We start from the raw sequence: 22,129 nt of genomic DNA on the forward strand, positions 1-22,129 counted from the left end.
AAAAAAAAAAAAAAGTAAAAACATAATCACATGGAAAATTTGGAAAACAAATCATCTATATTTCTACCAGTCTTTTGTAACCATTGTTATTTTGGTGTGTTTTCCTGCCAGTCTCTTTTCATATGAGTACTTTTGACAAAATATATACATATATCAAAACCTTTTCTATAATGCTGCCCTGTGTTCATAGCTGTGATTTTTAATTTTAATGGCTGTTTAGGCCACCAAAACATACTTGTGCTCACTGTCCTTGAATATTTAAGTAGTTTCCTGCTTTTTCTCCTATTGTAAATGTTGGTGCAATGAATATCTTTGCAGATAGAGAGTTTTACATGTTTTTGTCATATTTTCTTAGGGTGGATTCTCAGGTTCTGGCTCAGAGAGTACTAAGGTACACTGTGGTTTTGTGCACTTGGGACCTAGCCAACCTGTCCAGGGATAATTGTCCGTCCTCGTTCTATGACACACAGCCTCCAAAACAAATAGGACTTTACAGAGGTTCCCAAGTATGGGTGACTCTGTGCCTCTCAGAAAGAATGGCTGAGTTTTTTTTAACCCATGAGATATTTCATGTGTTTATTCGGAACCTGAAATAAACCCCACACTGGGAGCTTGGGTGGAATATAGGAAAGGAAAGCAAGGAAAAGTCACAGAGAGCTCGAGCACAGCCAGGCCCTGTGAGATGCATGGAAAAAGATTGTCAAACCAGTGAAAACAGTTTTTTAAAGCTTCTCTTGGCAGACCTCCAGCCTAACTCTGTGTCATTTCTCTTGGTTCCCTCACACCCAAGTGACACAGAAGTGTTTCCCTGCCACAGAGCTGTGGCAGGCCTTGCTGGGCCTTCGCTCGCCTTCCTCCCCTCCTCTTGGAACTTTGCCTTCCTCGAAGCCCTGCCTGGACCTCTCCTCTGCTCCCCTCCTGCTTTCACCCTGCACTGGGCTCTTGTTCTGTGAGCATGTCTCAGTTAACAGAGCGTGGACTCCAGAAGGGCAAGAGCTGTGCCCTGTTCACCTTGGTGTGTCCCTCACACTGTTTGTGACTGTTCACTGAATGAGAAGAACTGCGTTTAGTAGCTTTTTATTCGTCATAAATTCAGTAAAAGGCTCTAGCCAGTCTGAGGCCTTTGGTACAGGGCCGAGGCGGGGTGTTAGATTACTTCTTTGTAGGTGAAACTTAGCTCTCACCATCCTTTTAAATAACTACTTGACCCACTTATGAGTCAGTTGATGCTTGGTGAGTGGGAAAGAGGATTGCTACTGTTGACTTTTTATTTGTGTCTGGGAGTGAAAGCTGAGGGTCTTCATTCAGGCCAGTCAGTGTAGTCTTTAGCTGCAAGACTCTCTGCATGTATCCTACCAAGGGTGTTCCCCAGGAAGGACTTTTCTGAGGCCCAGAAATAAAGAAATGAGCAGAGTAGTTGTCCTGGTCACTCATGATGCTCTTGTGAGTGTCCTTCCAGAGTGGAGTTCATTTATTCAACCACATTCTGATGGAGCACATTCCATTTGTCAGGCACTGTACCAGGCTTTAGAAGTGCACTATTGAACAAGACCTGGGCTGTGCCCTCTCAGGTTTATTACTCATGTCTTTGGAGACAGGCGTGGATTCAGAGTCCATCTCAGCCAGACCCTGAGATCTTGGATGAGCGGCTTCCCCTCCCCAGCCTGGGGCTTCTCCAGCTGCAAACTACAAAATACTCCTCCCTCACAGGGTGATTGTGAGGAGGAGGGTTGGAGCTTTTCACAGCCAGGGAGCCTCAGCTGAACTATAAGACACAGAAACTGATTGGAGTGACTGTTTTCTCCATTCTCTCAAGGATGGAATATAACCAGAACAGTTCTAGATGCACAGGAGAGAAGTCAAGTCTTTGTAGGCAGTGGATGCCTTAGGGCAGTGGGACTTAATTCTCTCAAGGAACCAGGTTGATAAAGGCTGGTAGAACCTTCATTTCACATGGCTTGACACAGTGGCTAGTTCTGGGGTGACTGGAATTCCACAGTAGCTTCCTGGTGTGGTAATCCTGACACACAGTAGACACTCAGTAAATATCAGCTCCCTTCCTCAGTCCTTCCTCCTCCCTCTCTCTCTCTCTCTCCCCAGGCCTCAGCTTCTCTTAAAGCTACCCACATCTTTCAAAAAGAGTTCAGGTCTCAGATGTGAAGTATCTATGTCTCCCAGAGTGCTCCAGGTTCCTCTTTCCAGGCAAGGTGCTTCTGGACTCTGAAGCTGCTGCTGTGATGCAGGTGCCCCTTTCTCTATGCCCTAGCAGTGCCTCCTAGAGAAAGCAGAGGAAGGCCTATAGCATGCAAAATCTCTTCTTAGATATTACCTGAGCTTCTGCTCTGCAGAAGCCCTTCACCAAGCACTAGGAAGCCAGAGTATGAACTAGACACACAGAAGCACCTGGCTGCAGAGTTTGCAGCCTGCTAGTGGAGATAGGGCTTTTTATGATTAGCCTAGTGTCTTTAAGATTTTAGAAAAAGGAGGAGGGATCAGTGTTGACAGGATAATCAGCTCCCTGCCCCCCGGAATCCTCTTTTGGCTGACCTTGGTAAAGGAAATGACATCTCTTCATGGGACTGGAGGTTGCCTGTTAAACATGTTCCCCTCAGCCAGTTGTATGTGCCAGCATCTGAAACTGCTACCAGAGCTGCCCCTCTGTCAACTATCCTGTAGCGAGTCAGACTTGAGTAACCAGTTCCTTGAATGATAGATTTGATTTCAGTGACTTCACCTCCTCGCTCCACTGTGGCTTGGTGTCTGCTGAGTCTGAAGGGGGAACAGATACTGAATTTTTCTTGCAGGAAGCCAGCCCACTAATTCTGGGAGAAATCTGCTAGTCGTTTAGCCAAAAAACAACCTCAAGGCCAGTTTCTCCATCTTCCTGTGGTCTCCCAAACCTCACCTTGTCACTTTGTCCAAGTTGCAGGAGCCAGCAGACAGGGATAGTGCCCTGCAAAAAGGATATAGCCACACTGCTTCTTTGCAGAGGAGATAGGGTGGAAGGTACAGAGAGTGAGGCCCAACCAGAGACAAGAAGTGAGTTGGGGCCATGTGCCCAGCTGTGGGGTAGGCCCTGGGGCTGGTCAGACACAGTCTTGCCCTCTAGGAACTGCAGGCGTAGGTGGGAATATGAGAGTTGGTTAGAGAACACGTGCAGCATAACCCTGAGCTCTGTAAATGTTTAGAATAGGAAGCCAGCTCCTATCTTGAGACCTAGGACAAGTACTGGACCATAGTGAGTGTCTGTTTCCACATAGAAAAATTGAGGGTGTTTTCTGGGGGTTTATCTAATATTAATATTGTATTTAAGCATTCAGCCTATGGGGGCTTCCTGGTGGAGGTGAAGCTGGACTGCAAGGACAGGAGCATCTGGATGAGTAGTGATGGATGGATGGTGAGGTGTGCAGACAGGGGAGCCTAGTTGAGGCCTGTAACAGGGGCCCTGGCAGAGTCCAGTGGCAATCTGCCTACCCTTCACAGCTGTTTCTCCCAGAGCCCAGGCATTGCTGTTGAGCTGGACCTGAGCCCCATACCTAGTATGTGTGGGGAGGGTGGGTATATAGGAGCTTTGCTGGGTGAGGGGCGGGATGAAGACAGACTGACCTCAGGCCAGCAGGGTAAAGAAGATAGTAGAGAGCCCTGCGCAGACCCTGGGCCAGAAGGGCTGGCCTCAGCAGAGATCAGATGGGAGAGGGAAGATTAAAAATTTAGGGAAAGGCTGTGTTCTGAGGACATTTTTGCATTTTTCCAAAAGAATCCAGATAAAACCAACCAAAAACATTTTCTCGGCTTTTTATCTAAGCCCTTCATAGCTCTCTATTCCTAGCAAGTCTGCCTGATTTAATCAAATCAGCACTGACAGCCACCAGCATGTTTTTGTTCCAGAACCTTGAGCTGCCCTTTAAAAAACAGTAGGAATAAAGGCTTTCTGGAAAATAATATGTAAAGCAGTACACGAGGTTATAAAGTGAAAAGTCTCCATCCATACCATCCCATTGACCACCCCCACCCTGCACCCCTGCCAAAAAACCCCACTCCCTATAGGTAAATACTATGAACTGTTGTGAATCTATAATGGACATAAACAAGAAGACATGTAGTGGCAGGCAGGTCCCAGGCCTCAGAGTGTAAAGCTTGCTTTGCATCTCTTCTGGGAAGTCATCTGGACCAAACCCCCCATACCCTTTTTCCAGAAAGGGAAAAGAGATTGAAGCTCTGGTGTGGCGGGGGTGGGGCACAAGAGCCTTCAGGAGAGGCTCTTCAGGGCGGGCCATCATCGGCCTCACTTTAACCAGGTGTCCCTGGGATTGCCTGCTGGCCCTGAGATGGTGCTCTCTGTCTCACCAAGGTTCTCTCTTCTCAGCATCTAATGGCTCTTTTTAACCTTCTCAGGATCCTTCTGTTACCCAGCTGACCAATGCCCCACAAGGTGGCCTGGCTGAATTCAACCCTTTCTCAGAGGTTGGTGAGCATGTCCTCTTTCGGAGACCCCAGGTCCTCTGGGTGGTTCTGGGGTCCCTGGGGCAAGGACCCTTGACAGAGACAGAATGCTCTGAGAAGCGGCAGTCCTCAAAGAGACAGTCTTAACGTGAACTTGCGTGGTGGGAGTAGGATGAGGAAGTCACCAGACCTCCACTTGGTGTCCACGATCTGGGACCCTCCCTGAAGGGAGTAGGGCAGTACCAGGAGCTCTGAATCCAAAAAGGCCAGAGGTACTGGGTTAGGCATCACATTTCCCAGAGCTTGAGGCTCGTTGGCTGAGAAGCTGCAGAGGGAGGCACAGAGGGAGTACCCGTCACTCATCCTGCTGTGGGTTTGCTTCCACATGACCAGCTATTGGAGTCCACTCACCTCATTCCTTTGATCTGTCCCACGTAGACAAATGCAGCGACAACGGTTCCTGTCACCCAGCTCCCTGGGCCTTCTCAGCCAGCAGTTCTTCAGCCCTCGGTGGAACCAACCCAGCCAGCCCCCCAGGTACTGTTGACAAAGATCCCTTTTGCCTCTCCTTTCCAGAAAGGGAAGCGCCCAGACCAGTAGCTGTGTCCTGAGATTGGGGGGTGGGCATAGGGCCTTAATTCCTGGATCCTTTTCAAGGGCCTTCTTGATCATCTCTTTAGAGTTGGTCACTTGCACGTGAAGGGTCTGCTCACCTATACCCTCACCGCTACCCCGCTGCTAGCACCAAAGAATGAGCCCTGCACACCAAGCTGGGCTCCTGGGTGTCTTCAAACAGAACTCTGCCCCTGTCGTGGCATTCCAGATCCTCCTGGGGCCTTTGGTTTTTTCTCTCTTACTCAGGGCCCAGAATCTATCTTTTTTTAAACCTAATTTATTCTTGCTTCCTTCCTATTTTCCTTTGTCCCTTCACCAAATACTGTGAATCTTGTCTGCTTGGTGCCTGACTTTCAACCCCCAGCCCCACTGCCCCGCCCCATGCTCCTCGCTGCCCCTGGTGAGCGTGACCCACAGTGGAGTTGTATGTTGCAGCTCCTGCTTAGACAGGCCAGCAAGTTTCTACCTACCAGATTCCTGGCAGTGAGCGAGCTCTCAGAGAGGCAGATGCTACTAGGAGGAGATAGTATTCTCAGAGACAGCTACATGCAAAAGCTTCCAAAGGTAGGCAAAGTGTAGATGAGCGAGAGTGAGGGCAAGGCATCTGGAGCCTGCCCAGGCTGGGCTTTGGACTCTAGTGGGCCCCAGGCTACTCCCTTTGTCTGGCTGGACTTAGTCTGAATGTGCTGCCCCTGCCTGGGGTCCTGGGATCCTGGGTTCCACCCATGGCCCTGAAATCCTAATAAGGCAAGGCTCAGAGGCAGAGGAGACTTTCTTGTTCAGCTAGGTGGTGGGTTGTAGGGACCTGGGTCCTGCTCAACTGAAGTCAGACTTGAGGAGAAGTGAGTAAGACCTACAGCATGGTTAATTCTGGTCTTGCTTCTACCCCTAGTACCTGAGACTTACCTCCTAAAGGCAGCCTTAGCTCTTTGGAGAACTCTTATTGAAGAGAAAGAGGCGGGGGCCGGGGGGCGGGGGGAGTTGGGTAGAGAGCACGCACACACATATATATGGACATGTATGCCTGGCTCGTCACCCCGTAAGATGACCACTTTGATCTTTGCTTCCTAAAAAGGACTGCAGACTTGAGGAGGAACTGGGCCCCAACTGTAGTACCCAGTAGGAGCAGGCCATGGGCTGGAACTCTGGGCCCAACTTGGCTCAGCCTCACATAGAGTCGTCTAGCTGCCTCACTCAGAGGCCCTGCTCTGCCTGGAGAGGGAATAAAGCTTGGACTCTGACACTATGAAAGCCAGGCAGAGCAGGGCCAACCTTAAGGGGCTATCCTGGGGTGTAACCAGTCACAGTTCAGGTGTATCTCAAGGGGCAGCTCCTGGGAGTGGAGCACGGGGAGGTACTTAAATATAGATCTCTCAGGCTCCAGGTACACAGTCTGCCCTCAAGTGCCTCCCCTCCCCACTCACTGCTAGCAGGTTTGCACCGTTTCCCTTTACACACTCCTCCTCCAGGCTCTTGAAACAAGGCTTTGGTCTCTGGGTTCCTGGCTGTAGGGCAGTCTCTTGCGAGGCCTTTTTCCCTTTGCTATCACCCCAGAGGTCACTATAACTGAACTTGCCTAGACTCCAATATGGGGGATGGTTCTCCTATCTCAAGCTTCACAGTGAAGGGGAGAGAAGAGCCCTGGTAATGGCAGAGGGGCCAGAGGTGGTGTAGGGGCAGTAGGGGACAGGACTCTGTGGCCTTTCTATAGTGGTCTCAGGTACCCAAGACACTGTGGGGCTGGGACTACCTCTGGGACTCCCAGTTGGCTTTCCCTGCGTAGGGCATGGCCCCTCTGAATTCCTGTTCTGGCCGACACGGTCCCTCTGTCTCGTGTCTGGCTGACTCCCATTTCCCCTTTTTGCCCCAGGCTGTGGCCTCTGCAGCCCAGGCAAGCCTGCTACGGCAGCAGGAAGAACTGGACAGGAAAGCAGCTGAACTGGAACGCAAGGAGCGGGAGCTGCAGAACACTGTGGCCAACTTACATGGTAAGGGCCCTGGGCTGCAAGGCCTGGTGCAGGAGGGTTCCCTGAGCCTGTTTGTTCCTGGGGCAGCTTCAGACCTTTGCTGAGCTCTTGATCGTCTTAGAATGGTGCTCGTCCTAGGGAGAGCAGTAACGTGGAAGTCAGGAGACCTGCAGTGCAATCCTAATGGATATAGATTATTTCTGCGCTCCTTCCCAGCTCTAAATTTTTTTGATAGAGTTGGGGCACCAGTTTCACGATTCCTTGCTTATGGACTGTTTTTCATAAAAATAATCACTTAGGCTGTTTAGCTCTGTGTTTCCCAGTGCATTTGGGGTCCATTATCTTGGAGCAAGCTTGTAGGTGTTTGTGCTCCATCATCCTTTTCCCATCTCCATACCTGTGAAGATCCTGAGCTCTGCCTCTGGCACCCCTCAGGAGCCTGGTCTGGCCCGTAAACAGAGCTGGTGCGTGCTTAAACTGGGCCTCATCTCGTCATCTCTTTCCACACAGTGAGAGAGAACAACTGGCCGCCCCTACCCTTGTGGTGTCCCGTCAAGCCCTGCTTCTATCAGGATTTCTCTACAGAGATCCCTGCCGACTACCAGCGAATATGCAAGATGCTCTACTATCTATGGATGTGTGAGTCCAGCTCCTGCCCCTCTGAGCTCAAGGGCAAAATGGGGTGTGTCTCCAGAGTCCTAGCTGTGCTCTGGCTGCTCCTTCTTGCCAGACTCCAGCCTTCCGCAGTGCTGGCCAGGCTGGGAGGGACTTTCTGCTCACATAATTGGCTCTCCACAGTCTGTTCCTTGTCCTGGGAACCTCCCCTCTAAGGCTAGTCCAGACCAAGCATCAAGTGGGTGGGAGTAGCTGGAGGCTTCCGAGTTCCTGCAGAGCTCATTGCAGAGCTCCCGTCCCCACAGACCCCTGGGCTCCTAGGAGTGAGGACAAAAGATTCCCTGTCGCTCCGCTCTGGGCCATCCAGGGCCAGGGAAAAGAGTTGCCAAGAGAGACTTCATTTCCCAAGGATCAGTCTTTGCGTCTGCACCCCTCCGCCGCCACCCCTCAGATACCTGGGCCATCCCATCACCTCTTAGGAGCTTGGTTTGGTCCCTGGTTTTGAGCTCCTACAAAAGAAGGAATGAGAGCTAACCCTGCCTAGGTACAGATGGAGGTCTGCTACTTTTGCTGCAGCTGCTGGTACAGCACAGACCTCATCTCCTCTCCAGGGGTGGTTTGCCATGTTGGGGAACCCTTCAGCCACCTTGGCACCAGCTCATGTCTCTCTACCCTCCCCTTCCTCAGTGCATTCAGTGACTCTGTTTCTAAACTTGCTTGCCTGCCTGGCCTGGTTCTTAATCGACAGCAGCAAGGGAGTGGACTTTGGCCTCTCAATCCTATGGTTTGTTATCTTCACCCCCTGTGCCTTCCTTTGTTGGTACCGACCCATCTATAAGGCCTTCAGGTGAGTGGGGCAGGGGTGAGGTGGGGAGTTTATGGAGGTATCCCCAGTAGCAGCCAAGGGCCATGAATTGGCAGAATAGAATGATGGGAAATTCATTTCCCATTCCCACCCTCAGCCAGAGCAGGTGGGGATCAAGAGCCAGTCTCCTCAGTTGTAACTGAGGTATGCTCTGGGCCCTGTCGTTGGATCAGGACAGGAGACCTAGAGAGGGGAGCAGGAGTTTTACTTGCCCTCCCACTGTGCCCAGTCTGCCTGGTGTAGTAGGATTTCAGTCACTGGGAAGAGGGAGGGGGTTTTCCTTAGCTCCCTTCTGAGGCTCTAGGGTATGCTTCTCTGATAGTTGGACTCTAATATATGCTCTCAATGGCTCACTTTGGCCCTCCCCGACCTCCCAAGTAACTCTTGAGCATCGCGCTGAGTACCATTATTTGACTAGTTGACTTAGAATAGATCCTGTGGATATTAATGAATCCACTTAATAGATGCCTAGGGCTTTTAGAATTGGGCCTCAGAGCTGATGCTTTCAGGGCTAGGAGCCGAGCAGGCCCCAGGAAGAAGGGACTGGGTAGTGTCTGAACCCGCACCCCACCATGCACTCAGCAAGCAGGACTTGAACCCTCACTGTATTCTGGCTCTCAAGGACATGGAGGTGGAGGTACTCTAAACACCAGTTGTGTTTAGCGTTTTCTATTCCCCAAATACCTTTTCTGCCACCCAGGCATACAGTTTTATTACTAGAGGTTTATACATTTGACTTAGATTTTCTTCCCTGTTATGAAATACAAATAAGTACTCTAGGAGATGGATTGTTAAGCTCTTTATATTGTCCTTTGGGTAAGCAAATTTATTATTAGCTCTTTGAGGAAAGAGTCGAGCATTGACTCCTTAAATTGGAAGGCAGTGAAAAGGCAAGCCCTTTTCGATTATAGTGGTGGTGGGGTGGGGAGGGCTCTCTCTGTGTGTGTCCTTGTAGACAGCGTGGCTGGTCCCCGGGAGCTCTCTCTACTCTCCCACCCTGCATCTTGGCTTCTAGTAAGGAGAAATGTCAGACTAAGTGAGGAATGAGTCCCAAGCCCTCTTGTGACTTCTGATTTCCCCCTCTTTCCACAGGTCTGACAACTCTTTCAGCTTCTTCGTGTTCTTCTTCATATTTTTTTGTCAAATAGGAATCTATGTCATCCAGTTGGTTGGCATCCCTAACCTGGGGGACAGGTAAGACCTGGAACAGTACAGAGGGAACTATGCTTTGGCGGTGAGGTGAGGCCTCTCTCACCCTAATTCCTGGGCCCACAGAGCCCCCACAGATGACCCTTCTTCAACAATGCCAGGGAGAGCAGTGGGCCAGCTTGGATCTACCTTCGGGCCCCTCTCCAGTTCTTCGCCGGTAGCTATTCACTATCTTGCCTTGCTCGCCATTTTCTGGGGTGTTGGTCTGAATCCTCAGGCTACTTGGACTGTGTCCTGCACTGGATTTCGGCCTCTTCCTTTTCTCTTGCCACGTCCTCCTGGAGGCTGGTGCTACTTCCACAGGTCCCAGACAAGCCCTTGGGTTTAGGCAGGTGTTGGTGGATGCCCTTGTCTTTGCAGACCTGTTTTTTAGAGGCCCTATAACCTCAGGCGATGGAACCCTAGCCTCTCTTGGATGGGCTCCTCTGGCTGCTTTTTTGAGCATACAGCTGGTTTGAGTTTCCTGGGTGCTGCAGTCCTCCACTCAAAATTAGTCTCAAAAAGAAAAGCTGATGGCTGATGTTTTCCTTTCTGCCTCAGTGCATGGGGAATATTACAGAAAGGTCAGGCTGGCACTTGGCTAAAAGCCTGAGCCTGGAAGAGGTACACTATTTTGGTCCCCTCCCTCCAGTGGAGCTGGCAAGTTCAGAACAGTGGGGACGGGGCTGACTCACCTCAAACTTGGAGCAAGTGCATGCTCCCCTCCCATCCCTCTTACTTCTTGTTCCTAATCGGACTCTTTTCTCTTTGTTTGGTGACCCAATTTCATTACTTGATACCCTAAGTGAGATCCTGGTAGAAAGGCTGTGATTAATAACTGCTGTTTGTGCCCGGGACTCAGGGAGTCAGAAGACTTGATTTCTGGTCCTGACTCCACCCCTCACTACTCTGCCTAGGCCTACCTGCATGAGCTCTGTAGCCTCCAGCCTCCCAATGCCTTTCTTATCTTGCTTTGTGACAGCCATAGATTGGTGGATATAATTGCCCCCCACCCTTTGTTTTTGACTATAAATATACGTAACATAAAATTTGTTATTTTACTTACTACTTAAACCATTTTAAAGTATACAATTCAATGGCATTTAGTATATTCACAGTGTTGTGCAATCACTACCACTATCTACTTCCAGGACAATATCACCCCAAAAGGAAACTCCATTCCCATTAAGTAGTCACTCACCTCCTCCTCCCCTGAGCCCCTGGCAACCATTAAACTGCTTTCTGTCTCTCTGGATCTATCCATTCTGGACATTTCATATAAATGGAATCATACAACATGTGGCTTTTTGTGTCTAGCATTTTGTTCATTTACTTATCTGTTGATAGGGATTTGGGTTGTTTCTACCTTTTTGCCGTTTTGAATAATGCTGCTACAAACATTTGTGTACATGTTTTTTAGTACCTGTTTTTAGTTCTTTTGGGTTTTTAATCCAAGGAGCGGAATTGTTGGGTCACGTGGTAATGCTATGTGTAATATATTGAGGAATTGCCAAACTTTTTCCCCTAGTGGCCATTTTACATTCCCAGTATCAATATGTGAGGGTTCCAGTTTGTCCATATCCTTGCCAACACTTGTTACTTTCCGCTTTTTTTTTCTTTTTTCTATTTTAGCCAACCTACAGGTACGATACCTCATTGTGGTTTTTGAATGGCATTTTCTGATTGGTCATCGTTTATGTGTTTGTTGGCCATTGTGTATCTTATTTGGAGAAATGTCTATAGAAGTCCTTTGCTAATTCAGTATTTAGGCTGTCTGTTGTTGAGTTCTTTATATATTCTGGATACAAGTTTCTTATTAGATATGTAATTTACAAGTTTTTTTCTATTCTGTGTTGTTCTTTCATTCTTGATAGTATCTTTTGATGTACAGAAGTTTTTAATTTTGATGAAGTCCAGTTTATCTTTTGTTGCTTATGCTTTGGGTATCATATTTAAGGACCATTATCAAATCCAAGGTAATAAGGTGTTTTTTCTAAGAGGTTTATATAGTTTGAGTTATTATTAGGTCATTGATCCACTTTGAGTTAATTTTCATGTGTGGTTAAAGTAAGAGTCCAACTTAATTGTTTTGCCTGTGGATATTCAGTTGTCCCAGCACCGTCTGTTGAAGAGACCATTCTTTCCCCATTCAGTGGTCTTCGCACCTTTGTGATAACAAATTGACAATGGATATATGGATTTGTTTCTGGACTCTTAATTCTATCCCATCGATTTCTATATATGTCATATATGTCTGTTCTTATGCCAATACCACACTGTTTTGATAACTATTGCTTTGTAGTAAGTTTTTAACTCATGAAGTATGAGGAAGGAGACATGGCTGACTGGAGGGGCTGTACCTGGGCTCCAGTGGGAAGAGCTGAGGTGACAGGGTGAATGCAATGGTTGGCCAGTAGTTCTCCTTTCCAGAGAGTGGGCCCTCAGGAGTGAGCTGTCAAACCTTTCCTGTATCTCCAGCCCCCAAAACAGCAGTAAAATGTGGTGCCCAGTGCTGTTCCTGACTATGAAGGCAGCAGCCACATCCTTCCAGACCTCAAGGATTCCCCATGGGCATTGTGGGGCCTGTCGGCCTTCACAGAGGCCTGGCCTCTTTCAGGCCAAAGTCTTCTGGACCACAGAGCTCTATGCTACAGGGAGATGCCTGGGTGGTGGTCAGCACACAGTGGGCACTTAAGGAAGAGCCTCTTTTGGGGGCCTCCGGGGCCCACTCCCAATGTGCCCCTCTCTGGGCTCCTCCTTCCTTTGCAGTGGTTGGATTGCAGCCCTGTCCACACTGAAGCACGATTTGGCTGTGTCAATCATCATGATGGTGGCGGCTGGCTTCTTCACCCTCTGCGCTGTGCTCTCACTCTTCCTCCTGAAGCGGGTAAGTGGTGGGTGCTGTGCCAACAGCAAACCCAAGAAAGCAGGCATTTCTCTACCTTCACCATGGGGGTGTTCATCATCACTTCAGCAGCTGGGCCTCCTGGGTCCTCAAAGATCCAGCAGCTTTCTCCAAGGTTCTGGGTGAGGGGTTAGGCGAGCTTGGGTTCCTAGTGGGCCCACAGGATGGGCCTCTGTCACCACAACCTCTTTCCCCAGGTGCATTCACTGTATCGCCGGACGGGGGCCAGCTTCCAGCAGGCCCAGGAGGAGTTTTCCCAGGGCATCTTCAGCAACAGGACCTTCCGCAGTGCTGCCTCGTCTGCTGCCCGAGGAGCCTTCCAGGGGAATTAGTCCTCCTGACTTTCCTCCTGCCCCAGCCTTTTCTCTCACCTGCCTTCTGAACTGCACATCCCATGGGTGCCTTAAGCAGTGCTTATGCCCAGCACAGACCCAGGAGGGTCTTGCCATGGCTCTTCCTTCTTCCACAGCGACCAGCTCTCCCTTCTCACCCAAGGGAAGGGGAGGGAGGGACAGGGACTTTTTTTTACATAAGAGAAAAGAAAAAAAACAAAGCTGCCTTTCCTTCTCAGGTGGTGGTTTGGTAGGATTCTTTTCTCTCTGGAAGCAGTGGGACTGAAGTACACACACACACACACACACACACACACACACACACACCCCTACCCCATCACCCGCCACGTACACACTTGGGATCACCAGCTGACCTGGGCCCACCCCAGCTGCAGTTGTATTTCCGTCAGGGTCCTGGGCCTCCACTCCCCAAACAGCATGGCCTGAATCTGGCTCCATAGACTCAGCCTGTGGCTTCCACAGTCCTGTCTTCCCTTCCTGCCCTGGCTGGGGTAACTTCCCAAGAGCTCCCCTTTAGATGAGCCACAGTCTGGGCTGGAGGACAGCTCTGTTCCCCAGATCACTGTGGACAGGTCTCCTGGCTTCCAGACTCTCTGGCCTGGTTCCCCAGCCTCTTCTCTGCCTCATGTTTCTCTCAAACAGATGTGTATAGCCCTTTTGGTCCCCTGCACTCTCCTGGTGTGCACAGTACATTGTGCCCTCTGGGACCCTCCCTGAGTCCTTCCCTCTTTAGACTTACCGAATGTGCAATGGGGTTTGTTGGGATATGGGGATGGGGAGGGACAGAGGACAACCCGAGTTGTCCTGCCCAGCCTTTAGCGGTCTTCTGGGGGGAGGGCGGGGATCTTACTGTCCCGATGTGGGTTGTTTGTTCCTGTTTGTTTTGATTTCCTTTCTTCCTGGGGGACAGCTGCAGTCTGCCTCTGCCAGATTCTACCCACTTTGCACTCCACATGAGCAATATCTAGCTTGTATGACTCTTCAGGAGGACAGGATACATCAGGTCAGAGCTGCACCATGCCAGCTAGACTGATGAGCCCCCTTTTCAAGGGTTCCAGACTAATCCTCCAGGGTTCCTCCATAATACCCCAAGAAGAGTCTAGGTCATCTTTCACTGGTTCTGGGGATTCCCCAGGAAGTGTGTCACTGTGATTAGCAACTAGGAGTCCACGGGTAACACCTGCACCCTGTCCTCTAGAACCTATAGGGGTGGGTGTGTGGACTGAGGGGACTTCTCAAAAAGCTAGCCAATCCAGTGGCAGCCATGAGGCTGCCAGTCCATTCTGCCCCAGAGCCACTGAATAATGGCAGTGACCAAGGTTTTGTAAACTCCTTTCTGGTATTTTTTTCCTCCATGTACAAATGTATATGTTATGTCTCAATTTTGTGTTTAAATAAAAAGACATTTTCAGACAACTAGTCCTAATGTCTGCTGGACTTGGGAGGATGGGGGTGACCCACAGGGGTAGGGGTTGAGGCACTCCAGTGATAGGTGAGAGAGAACAGTCAAGATGCTGCACCTGGCCACCCTGCTCCCTGGCTGGATTGTGACAGGACAAGACCTGGGGACGAGCCCCTTCCTGAGATGACTATTGGCCTCGTCTATGATACTTTCTTGTCTCAGTACTTCCCCTTTCAGAGCTGCTGGTCTTGGGGGGAGGGGCCTCTTTGACTCTTCCCCCCTGCCACACACATCTGCTCTACCAGGCTCCTAACTTCTTCCTCCTAGGAGCTTTCTAGGAGGCTATCCGAGTTTGGATGGCATTCGCCTGTGACCTGGGCTGGCCTCTTTCGCCCGTTCGGTCCGCAGGGGCCTCAGTATCCCCAGATGGGTCTTATAGTTGCTGGAAGATCATGTGATTTCCGGTGCGAGTGGAGGCGCAGGAGGCGCTCAGAGCAGGACCTGGAGCACCTGGAGAGGGCGGGGCGCAGAGGCGGGAGGAGCTGGGCGCTGCACTTCCGGCAGGTGGCGCCGAGGACTGCGTGGAGTCGGGTCCCGCCGCTGCGCGCTCTTCCGGTTTAGCTCCTGACCGGAACCCGCGGCTGGAAGCAGGAAGCGCCTGGTGGCCTGCCCCAGGATGGCGGGGCCTGGCTGGGCTCCCCCGCGGGTGGACGGCTTCATCCTCACCGAGCGCCTGGGCAGTGGCACGTACGCCACAGTGTACAAGGCCTACGCCAAGGTGGGTGCGGGGCGGGACGGGGCCGGACTCGCGGCACGAGAACTTCTAAGGGCCTAGCCCTGTGCCCACCAGATCCTGAGCGAGCCCAGGTGGGTGCCGGGCGGGGAAGCTAGGGAGAGTTTAAAGACAGCGTGAAAGCAGTTGGTGTCCTCGGCCTGCCACGTCCCAATTTGACCTTCAGTGGAGGAGTTGGGAGCTGACTGCCATCGTTAGATCTTAAAAACAAACACACGTACACACACCCCTGTTTTGTTGGAGGGGCAGATGAGGACCTGGGTGGAGCCTCGTGTCAGTGGCTGAAGAATAGGCTCAAAACTGGGAGGATACCTGGTGGGCTGGGAGTCTGGGACAGGGTTCTGGAAAGCTGGATCCCCTTAGGAAACAGAGTGGAAAGTTCTGGAATACTGAATGACATGCCTTAGCAGGGCACACTCTAGAAGACAGTGAAAGGGCTCATGGAACAGAGGGTTGGAGAACACCAGGCTAGTGGAAAGGCCAGGATTCCAGAATCAGGGGAGCTTCACTGGCCTGAGAAGGGGAAGTTGGGAATCCTGGATGCTGGTGTGAGTGGGTAGGCCCACTGATGGAGAACAGGGCAGAGAGAACTAGAGCCTTTATGGCCAGGCGTGGACCCTGGGTCCCTCAAGGCAGAGCCCTCAAATCTGTCTCTGCAGAAGGACACTCGACAGGTGGTAGCCATAAAGTGCGTGGCCAAGAAAAGTCTGAACAAGGCGTCTGTGGAAAACCTCCTGACAGAAATTGAGATTCTCAAGGGCATTCGACACCCCCACATCGTGCAGCTAAAAGACTTTCAGGTGCAGGCCTGGGGTGGGGACACCCCCAAAGGGGGCTGGAGAAGGCACACTTTCTTGAAGCTGCCTCTCTGCCTCTAATTATAGTGGAACAGTGACAACATCTACCTCATCATGGAGTTTTGTGCAGGAGGTGACCTGTCTCGCTTCATCCATACCCGCCGGATTCTTCCGGAGAAGGTGGCTCGCGTCTTCATGCAGCAGTTGGGTAAAAGCCTCTGACCCTGCCTGACCCTTCCCATGATCTCTGTCTTCCTGCTGTACCCCTGCTCCAGGCTTAGAGCCCCTGCACTCTTAGCAGTTGCCTCTTTCCCAGTTTGGATTTTTAGGGCCCCATCTTTGCCACGTGTCCGTTCCTGGTTTAAGGATGCTATGTGAGAGACAAAAGGAGGAACCCCCATCTGTGAGGAGTCCAGGTTTTCTACATGCGGATCATAGTATAAGGACCTCGTAGAACATTCCAGTGGGTAGTGCTTTGCCAAAAGAAAGCAAGAGCCTGAAGGGATGGGGCATCCAGGGAGGCTTCTAGGAGGAGGGGAGACTTGCGAAGGGGCCCAAGGAAGGAAAGGGGGCCCTTGGGGTGGGAGTGGGGATTAAATTCTTAGAAGCGGCAAGAACCTGGTACTTGTAGGGAAAGCATTCAGTAGACTAGCCAGGCCAGAACTGGGTTTGTGCACACTTGAAGAAGCAGATGTAAGCTTGGGAGGCAAGAGGCAGATAGGAGATGGGCTCCTCTGACCTGTTTCTTTGCATGTGTCCTACTCCCCAGCTAGTGCCCTGCAGTTTCTGCATGAACGGAACATATCTCACCTGGATCTGAAGCCACAGAACATTTTGCTGAGCTCCTTAGAGAAGCCCCACCTTAAACTGGCAGGTATGAGTCTGAAACACCAGGGATGAGGTTGGGAGGGTGGATGTGCACTCAGCAGCCCTGGTTCTCATGGTTCTATGGAGTCATTGAACAGTGACAGGGTGGGAGATCCAGGGCCATGCCCCATCACCAAAAGGTAGGGCTACCCACACTCTACTTCAGCAGTGTAATGGTTGGGTTCAGAAAAGAGTCAGTGTATGACCAGGGTCAGGACTTGATCTATCACCAGGATTGGGGCTCATACTGTGATCAGTCTGCGGCAGTGTTGGAGGGTGTGAGGTGGAGGAGGGGTGGTTGTGGCCCCTGATAACAATTTGGAGAAGAATTGAGGCTGGAGGCCAGGGATTATGGTATAACCTGAGCTTGGTGGGACAGTGAGGGTGGGTGCTAACATCTAGTGGGCCGTCATCCTCATAGCTGATGTGAGCAAGGGGCGCTTCCTGGAAAAAGGTGCCTGAGGGGGCTGTGTAGGATGGGTAGGATTTATGCCCCCAGAGGAAGATGTAAGAGAATATTCCAGGTTAATAAGGAGCAAAGGCTGGGAAGTAGGATTGATCTTAATGCGTCTGGAAGGTAGGGCAGAGCCCTGTGCTGGAGTTCAGGATGAGGCTCCAAATGCTGAGAGCAGAAGCAGCTGGAATTTGAGCCCTACTGTCTGGAACTTGCCCACAGACTTCGGCTTCGCACAGCACATGTCTCCGTGGGATGAGAAGCATGTGCTCCGTGGCTCCCCCCTCTACATGGCCCCAGAGATGGTGTGTCAGCGGCAGTATGACGCCCGTGTGGACCTCTGGTCTGTGGGGGTCATCCTGTATGGTGAGAACTCTGTCCCCTTCCCCTACCCTGAGTCCTGCACTGTGTGTCCTCAGGCAAGGCCTCTCTAGCCATTCCTGAAGGGTTCCATCAAGAAGGCTGACTCTACTGGCGTGGGGCCCCTGCTCTGAGGCCTTCCCAGAAGTGAGCCAGGCTGGACTCTATCCCTTCCCAGCCTGCCCTCTGCCTCCCTCCACAGAAGCTCTCTTCGGGCAGCCCCCCTTTGCCTCCAAATCGTTTGCAGAGCTGGAAGAGAAGATCCGGAGTAACTGGGTTATTGAGGTGGGTCCTGCAGAGCCTCGCAATCCTTGGGGGGCAGAGGGAGTCAGGGCCCTGAGGTTGGAGACCTCACAGCCTCCTTAGCAGACTAGGATGTGGGCTCAAGGCTACTTTGTGGTGCTAGGCATGCTTAAAGCTCCATTCAGTTCCAGGGGCCCAGATCAGTCCACAGACAGTTGTGAAGACCCAGGCCCAGTCTTCCAGGAGCATAATCCAGGGAGTGGAGAAGAACCCGAACTAGGGTTCTCTGACAGCTCAGGGCTCCAGTGAGGACATGGGCAGGAACCTTGGGCAGGAGGAGGCTTGGCTCTTCACTGGCTCCATTGCCCTGACTTATCACTCTTCCTCCTGGCTCTCAGATTCTCTGCCTGTCAAACATGTACCTCTGGGGCATCCCAGGACAGTGTAGGGGCCAAGGTGCTGGAGGCCAGTGTGACCTGTCCCCTGCCTACCCCTTGCTTTCCCCACAGCTCCCCCTGCGACCTCCACTCTCCCAAGACTGCCGGGACCTGCTGCAGCGGCTTCTGGAGAGGGACCCTGGACGTCGCATCTCCTTCCAGGAGTTCTTTACCCACCCCTGGGTGGACCTGGAGCACATGCCTAGTGGGGAGAGCCTGGCACGAGCAGTGAGCAGGCCAACGGGGATGGGCTGGAGTGAGGGCAGATTAGGGGTCTCATCTACGCCTTTTGGTGGCGAACAGGTGGCTTGCCCCACAGGGGCCAGAGGGTGGGCTCGGGGGATCTGCTCTTCCCCCTTCATGGTGAGCAGAGGGTGGGCATGACTCCTGATCTGCCTGTCCCCCAGACTGCCCTGGTGGTGCAGGCTGTGAAGAAGGACCAGGAGGGGGATGCTGCAGCTGCTTTGTCTCTCTACTGCAAGGCTCTGGACTTCTTCGTGCCTGCCCTGCACTGTGAGTGCCTAGTGTCCTGGGTGCAGCAGGGGTAGGTCAGCTATAGCTGCAGTGGATGGATTCCAGAAGCAGCTCCCCATCCGGAATTTTGTGGGAAACAAGACAGAGGGTAAATCTGGAACTTAGTGCTTTTCGGGGTTCCAGAGGGTTTGGCGTGGGGCCGGGGTCCCCCTGCCTATGACTCCTCTTATAAACTCCCACTTTCTGCAGATGAAGTGGACGCCCAGCGGAAGGAGGCAATTAAGGCAAAGGTGGGTGAGCGAGTCCCCTGGAGGAAATGGGTGAGGGGTCTGGGGGCCACCAGGGACTGGCTCCCTTAGAACTGGGACTTCCTGTCTTGGGAAGGGGTCAGGCCAGCCTCAGTTGACCCCTGACGTTACAGCTTGGGACATTCACCAAGGACCTAGAGGGAGAACTCAGAAGTGGGTACTGGCGAGGGAGCAGGGTGGGACAGCCCCTCCTCATCCTGTTATGCCCCTGCAGGTGGGGCAGTACGTGTCCCGGGCTGAGGAGCTTAAGACCATTGTGTCCTCCAGTCGGGCCCTGCTAAGGCAGGGGACCTCTGCACAAGACCTGCTCAGAGGTAGGCCCAGCTCCTGACTGGCCGTTATGCCATTAGCAACTTTCCTTCAGCCTGAGGGGGAGGCAAATTGGTTGGTTCCCCGAGACAAAGAAATAAAACAGGCTGATCCCTTCACCCTGAGTCTTTGCCCCTCACCCCAGAGATGGCCCGGGACAAACCACGTCTCCTGGCTGCCCTGAAAGTGGCTTCAGCTGCCATGGCCAAGGTTTGTACCCAGCAGGAGGGTTCTAGGTGGGGCAGGGGGGAATCTAGGTCATGATCCTAAGTGACCTGGTGTCCCTGTGGCTGCAGGAGGAGGAAGTTGGTGGGGAGCAGGATGCTCTGGACCTGTACCAGCACAGCCTGGGGGAGCTGCTGGTGCTGCTGGCAGGTGAGGTCCCTATCACCACACTCCCTGAGCCCCTGCTGGCCTGCTCTCACCATGTGCCCTCCCTCTCTTTACAGCTGAGCCCCCAGGCCGGAGGCGGGAGCTGCTTCACACTGAGGTGTCCACTGGGGTTGGGAGAGTTGGGGGGCTTCATCTTCTCATTTGACCCTGCTTCTATCAGGGGGATCTCAGATTCCCTTGGGGTGTTCCAAGTCTGGGAGTCAGACCTCACAGACCTGATATGTCGGTGGTCCTATGTGTTCCATCAGGCTCAGATCCTTAGGTCAGGACAATGAGACAGGGAGGGTCTGAGGACCTAGCAGCAGAAAGTTGGCTAAGCTGCTTCAGTCAGGAAGGCTTCATGGAGGACTCAGAGGGGAGTTGTTCTGATGGGATAGAGGGTTCTGGAGAGCAGCAGGAGTGAGGAGGAGCTCACTCTGAAGGCCCCTCCTCCCCCAAACCCATAAGCATGCCCTCTCCTTGGCAGGTTCAGAACCTCATGGCTCGAGCTGAATACCTGAAGGAGCAGGTCAAGGTGGGCACATGGGGCCCTGTTGGGGCAAGGCTGTGTGGATTCTCTCTGCCATGGCTGGCTGTCCCCTACTCCCTTGTGTATGTCTCCCTTTCTAGTCTCCATCCAAAGGCCTCTCCATCACTGTCTCTGTCACTCTCGGTTGCTCAGCAGCTGTTGGTGTGGCTCCTATACCTGCCCCTGGCTGCCTGTCACCCCTTATGCTGTCTTTATGTTCCACAGATGAAGGAGTCTCGCTGGGAACCCGAGACCCTGGACAAGGAAGGTCTGTCAGAGTCTGTTCGGAGCTGTGAGTCCTGCCCTGGGGTCCCACCCTCTATTTAAGGAGGGTGAGAGCTGGGGGAAGCCCTGGATTCTGCCTTTTTTGCCAGAGACCTGACACTGATCCTCCCCTTTTTCCTTCCACAGCTTGCACCCTGCAGTGACCCCAGAAGGATGACTAGACAGACCTCAGGCCACCTGGAGTTGGGGGCTGCACACACTCATGCCGATGGCCAGAATTCTGTGACCTTCTGTATTCTGGCAGAGCAGCCTTTGGATAGGCACCTCAGATCCTCCGTATTCCAGGGTCCGCAGCACTCCCAGGATACTCTCTACCCTCCAAAGAGTGATAGATAGCCTGGCCCAGGTGTGCACTAGGAGCATTGGGCCTGGCTGGGGTGTGGAGAGACAGGAGAGGAGAGTGGGTTTTTTTCTTTGTTTGGGTTTTTTTTATGTGACTTTGGTTAGTTGGTGGTTCCTAGGCCCTGAGCCTGTCAATTTGGGGGCATCAAAGCTTCCATTTTTGCTCTGAGAAGAGGGCAAGGGGTAGCTATGCCCTGTGCCTACTCTTGTTCTTCCTGGGAGCCTTAACTGCAACTCACTTCCATCCTTGCAATGGACTGAGCACTCCAAGACTGCTCAGGGACCACCCACTTCACAGTCTGCACTCAGCCCCACAGAACTCACTGGTCTTCCTGGGACCTGACTTCTGCCTACCCTTTCAGTGTTTTAAGATAATCCTTCAAGCATGAACATAATATGCTTTGTGGGGCGGGGTAAATTGGAGAAACCTATGCCTTGTTCTTACCCTGGCCCAGGGGGTACCAGGGGAGGAGTCTTTAGTCTTCATTGCTCCTGCCTCAGTCCTTGTTTGGAGAACACCCCCTACTTGCCACAGAGCTGGTCCTGGCTTGCAATGGGGAGGCATAGGAGCTGCCTGACCCCTCAGGCTTCAGGGACCTGGCAGCCCAGGAAACCTGCTTCTAGGCTGCTACATGTGCCCCAGGCAAGCGCCTTCCCCTTGCTGGGCCTGGGTCTCCCCATCTTTCTAACAGGCCTGCTAATACCGCCTCAGCCCCCAATGTGGGCTTTTAGGAAGACAAAATAACTCATCTGGAGAAGAATGTACACACCTGGAGTTGTTTGGGGGTTTCTTTTTAAAGCTGAGAGGGGGTTACTGATTTTTACCCTTCTGCCTTTCAACGCCTCTTTGGGGCAAGAGTCATCTGTTTGCCCTGCTAGAGGCCTGTGTGGAGAATATCATTCATTGTTTCCCTATTAAATTATTTTCTGAACTTCTGCTTCTCTTCTTGCCCTGGAAGAAGGGAAGGAGCAAGTTAAGGTGGGCAGCCCCTGTTCCCAGGCTAGTGCTATAGGGGCTTCAGGAAAACCTGGGTAACCTGAGGGAGGGCTGGGGGAGGCCACAGGTTGGTAGGGGAAATGAGAGCCACATTTTCCTCCTTCAGTCTCTGGGGATCCAGGGATACTCAGGCTGACCAGCCACCATTCCAACCAACCACCTAGGGGACCAGTAGGGGCTCAGTCACAGGCCTGGTTGTGGGGTAAGTC

General features: G+C 52.1%; 2 protein-coding genes across 7 annotated transcripts in view; both read left to right on the forward strand.

The window, feature by feature from the left end:
• The window catches only part of SCAMP2 (secretory carrier membrane protein 2), a 20,596-nt gene extending 6,226 nt beyond the window's left edge, over positions 1-14,370 (forward strand). The window contains exons 2-9 of the mRNA XM_039856584.1: positions 4,396-4,464; positions 4,882-4,980; positions 6,929-7,046; positions 7,536-7,664; positions 8,328-8,487; positions 9,598-9,699; positions 12,463-12,580; positions 12,796-14,370. Coding sequence (XP_039712518.1) covers positions 4,396-4,464; positions 4,882-4,980; positions 6,929-7,046; positions 7,536-7,664; positions 8,328-8,487; positions 9,598-9,699; positions 12,463-12,580; positions 12,796-12,930 — 930 coding nt within the window. The 3' untranslated portion in view covers positions 12,931-14,370. The remainder of the gene's footprint in view (positions 1-4,395; positions 4,465-4,881; positions 4,981-6,928; positions 7,047-7,535; positions 7,665-8,327; positions 8,488-9,597; positions 9,700-12,462; positions 12,581-12,795) is intronic.
• A 495-nt stretch (positions 14,371-14,865) lies between these two features.
• Positions 14,866-21,855, forward strand: ULK3 (unc-51 like kinase 3). Of its 6 annotated transcripts, none has more exons than XM_039856580.1 (17): positions 14,979-15,220; positions 15,806-15,946; positions 16,031-16,151; positions 16,260-16,359; positions 16,713-16,817; positions 17,388-17,630; positions 17,827-17,909; positions 18,377-18,532; positions 18,712-18,817; positions 19,028-19,068; positions 19,301-19,400; positions 19,541-19,605; positions 19,692-19,770; positions 19,845-19,885; positions 20,255-20,302; positions 20,522-20,588; positions 20,708-21,855. In XM_039856580.1, the coding sequence occupies exons 4-17, from the start codon at positions 16,311-16,313 to the stop codon at positions 20,722-20,724; spliced, it is 1,200 nt and encodes a 399-aa protein (XP_039712514.1). In that variant the 5' UTR covers positions 14,979-15,220; positions 15,806-15,946; positions 16,031-16,151; positions 16,260-16,310; the 3' UTR covers positions 20,725-21,855. The 6 variants fall into 6 exon arrangements, with proteins under 6 accessions (XP_039712511.1, XP_039712509.1, XP_039712510.1 ...); XM_039856581.1 differs by having other exon boundaries at positions 16,031-16,146; XM_039856575.1 differs by lacking the exon at positions 16,260-16,359 and having other exon boundaries at positions 14,904-15,131.
• Positions 21,856-22,129: the final 274 nt, after the last annotated feature.

Source organism: Pteropus medius, unplaced genomic scaffold (assembly GCF_902729225.1).
Source record: "Pteropus medius unplaced genomic scaffold, Ma_sr-lr_union100, whole genome shotgun sequence".
In the NCBI taxonomy this organism is placed as follows: domain Eukaryota; kingdom Metazoa; phylum Chordata; class Mammalia; order Chiroptera; family Pteropodidae; genus Pteropus; species Pteropus medius.